The sequence below is a fragment of the Andrographis paniculata genome, unplaced genomic scaffold (genome assembly GCF_009805555.1).
Source record: "Andrographis paniculata isolate CXL003 unplaced genomic scaffold, ASM980555v1 Contig37END, whole genome shotgun sequence".
NCBI classification, from domain to species: domain Eukaryota; kingdom Viridiplantae; phylum Streptophyta; class Magnoliopsida; order Lamiales; family Acanthaceae; genus Andrographis; species Andrographis paniculata.
The window spans coordinates 2,934,272-2,938,000 of NW_026137570.1; the positions used below are offsets into that span (position 1 = coordinate 2,934,272).

The window sequence follows — 3,729 nt, forward strand, 5'->3', positions numbered from 1 at the left end:
AAAGTATTATATATTTTGTGTAAATATATGTTGGAAAACACACTTATAATATTTTATATATATGAAATAAATAATAGTAATTTGTACAGTAAAGAAGACAAAACAGTATCTTCAGTTACGCTCTATTTGTTTGTAAGTTTCGGGATGCGATTTTGCAATTAGCTAATTCAATTAGCTGTTAGTTGTTAGTTGATTCAATTAGTCGATTTAATTAGCAGTTTGTATCAAAGTGTTTGGCAAAACAACTATTTGACATTAAGTATTTATACGCAAAATGACAATTAAGGACATTTATATATTATTTTATGAAAATATTTAATTTTATTTATTTTGGTTTAAAATTTATGAAAATTTTCGTTATTAATTATTGAAAATTATAAAAATATTATAAAATATTTATTTTTATTTGTTTTTTTTAGATTTGAGAAGAATTTTTTTATTAAAAAACAATAATAATTTTTTATTGAAATTGTGTAAAGTATAAAATAATAAATTTTTTTTATATATATATTTTTTATTATTCTATTAATTATTGTTTATTAACTTTTAATGTAAAATTTATATAATAAAAATATATAAACAAATTAATAATATTTATTTTTTCTATTTGATTTAATTTTAATAGATTTATATATTTTACAAATACAATTATTTATATGTAATAATTAATAATAGTAATTATTTTAAATTTATAAAAATAAAATTAAAATTTAATAAATTAAATATATTAAAAATAATTAATAAATAATACAATAAAAATATATTTATATGTATAAAATAAATAAATAATTTTTAAAGGTAAATAATGAATAACTAAAATTAAAATGAAAAAATTCTTCTAAAACACTGGGTATATTAGCTTTTCAAAACTTAGTTTTTTTTATTAGTCAAATAGCTAAAAGTTCTTAAAAAAAAAAAAAAAAAAAAAAAAAAAACTCTATTCCAAACATCCTCAATCAAATTACTATTGAATATGTAAGAAGAAAAAAAAAATCAAATTCAACTCTTAATTTCATATAATATTAAAAATTATTTTTATTTAAAATATTAAATAAATAGCTATTTATATTCAATTAAAATTCTATTTAATTATTCAAAATTAAAATCCAAAACACAAAATTAATTAATCCTACAAACAAACACATATTTTATGTTCGAAGGTGATACTATTCCAAAAAATATTACTAAAAAATATATAATATATCTTCTTTGTTCACTTACATACTATACATATTTCTATTTTGAATTATCTAATTATAAAATAATTATTTCTTTTTTATTAACTATGAACTCAAAATTTTATACCGGTACATTTATTTTACTTTTACATTATTACTTCTACAAAAAACAAAGTAAAATCAAAATTATTTTTACACTATTTTCAAATATCTATTACAACTAAAATATTACTCTCTCTCTCTCAATACAATAGTCTTGTTTATCATTTTTGTCTGTGCCAAAACAATAGTCTCATTTCCATAAATAACCATATCACCATAAAATTATCCTTACATTTTCATTATTATTACACAATTGTCACTACTTTTTACACTAATATATTCATAAGGGCAAAAAAGTTATTTATCCTTATTTTTTACCAATTACCAATATAATATTAATATTCTTTAAATCTCGTGCCCAACATACAATAATACTATACTTTTGGGATGGAGGAAGTATTATTTTTTAAATCCCGCATAAAAAAATTCATGTATAATTTTGAAATTGACATAAGGAAGAATAATATACAAATATCTATATATATAATAACAAAGTCAATAAAAAAATCCTAAAAATAAACATAAATGACATAAAATATTAATATTTTTTATAATACTTTTTCAATTCTCCATATCATAAAAAATACTACTCCCTCCGTCCACAAATTAATGTAATGTTTTCTTATTTGGGACGTCCAACAACTATTATCCTATTTTCTTTTTTAAACACAAATTTTATATTTTTATCCTTAATTCATTTATTATTTTTAATCTCTACCGTATAATTAAAGACAAATTTGTCAATTTATAACAAAAAGATAATTATCTGAAAAATCGTGCAAATATACTTTAGGACAATAGAAATTTGATGAAAGGAGTATAATAAATCCATTCTTTTTTTTTCTATATTCATTATTATCTAATTCTAGCAATTGACCAAGACTTAGTAAAAGTATTTAATAAAAAAAAAAGTAAAAAATAAATATTACTCCTATAAAATACCATACCATAAAGCTAATGAAATTAAAAAATATTTATAATAATAAAATTATCAGCCACTAAGCACAAGTAAAACTAACCAAAACCACTTATTTAATAACCTCCAAATAACAAAGTCAAAGGAAAACCACAAATCCCCCTATTTTTCAGACCATTATATCATACCCAATTTCAACCTACAATAATTAATTTCATTCACTACATACCCAACACATACATACACACATATACGTATAATTTATACGTAGAAAATAAGAAAATAAAAAAAAATGCAGTCGAAATTCGATCCGTACGAGCACCTCAACGTGGCCCTAAACAAGGACGGTACACTCACGCGCCACCGCAAGCTCCCCCAATCGCCGGCGACCGGCGAGTCCGCCGTCGGCCACGCCGTCCTCAGCAAAGACGTCACCCTCAACGCCGACAAGAAAACGTGGATGCGAATCTACCGCCCCGCCAAGCTGCAGGTCCCGGGACCCAAGCTCCCGATCATAATCTACTTCCACCCCGGGAGCTGGATCCAGATGAGCATCGCCGACACGCTCCTCCACGACAACTGCAACCGCATCTCCGCCGAGGTCTCCGCCGTCCTCGTCGCCGTCGAATTCCGCCTCGCGCCGGAGCACCGTCTCCCGGCGCAGTACGACGACGCGCTCGACGCCGTCGCCTGGGTCCGGGACCAGGCCGGCGCCGGCGCCGGCGATAAGTGGATCAAAGATATCGGCGACGTGCGGCGGTGCTACCTCTACGGCGTCAGCTGCGGCGCCAACATTGCCTACAACGCCGCCCTGCGGTTGGCGGAGATGCGGCCGCCGGCGGTGAGGCTGGCGGGAACGATTTTGAACCAGCCGTTTTTTGGCGGGAAGAAGAGGACGAAGAGCGAGTTGAAATTGGCGGCGGACCCGTTTTTTCCGCTGCCGGTTCAGGATCTGTTCTGGGAGCTGGCGCTGCCGGTCGGGGCGGACCGGGACCACCGGTTCTGCAACCCGTTTGTGGAGGCGGCGGGTAGGGAGAAGGTTCGGAACCTGGGCCGGTGTTTGGTGATCGGGTTCGGCGGCGACCCGCTGATAGACCGGCAGCAGGAATTCGTGCAGAAGCTGGTGGAGAGAGGGGTGCAGGTGGAGGGGCGTTTTGATGACGTGGGCTTTCATGGGATTGATATGACGCAGAATAAGTGGGCCAATGCTATTCTTAATTTAATCAAAGAGTTCGTTTGATTTTTTAGGTTTTCATTGATTACGAAGTTCTTATTTTAAAAAACAACAAAAAAATAAAAAAAAAAATTAGTTGATTAGGATTGATCGATTGGGTAATTTTTTCTATGTGAAGATTTTTTTCGTGTGTGTTGAGAAAATCTTGTCGAATTCGGGTCGGGTCGGATAGGATGCTGATTTAAATTAATCAGTATTGTAAAATATAGGTTGTCAGCATGTGTCTTAAATGAATATAATATGTCGTGTGTTGATTCTTGTGTTGCATTGTCCGTTGATATTTCAAGGGTGCGTTCGTT

General features: G+C 30.7%; 1 protein-coding gene across 1 annotated transcript; it reads left to right on the forward strand.

Moving 5' to 3' along the window:
- Positions 1 to 2,445: 2,445 nt before the first annotated feature.
- LOC127250616 (probable carboxylesterase 9) lies at positions 2,446 to 3,436 on the forward strand. Its single transcript, XM_051273985.1, has one exon. It carries the CDS (start codon positions 2,489 to 2,491, stop codon positions 3,434 to 3,436), a length of 948 nt encoding a protein of 315 aa, XP_051129942.1. The 5' UTR covers positions 2,446 to 2,488.
- The last annotated feature ends 293 nt before the right edge of the window (positions 3,437 to 3,729 follow it).

Coding starts and splice junctions, on each gene's coding strand:
- LOC127250616 (XM_051273985.1), top strand. CDS start 2,489: ATGCAGTCGAAATTCGATCCGTACGAGCACCTCAACGTGGCCCTAAAC.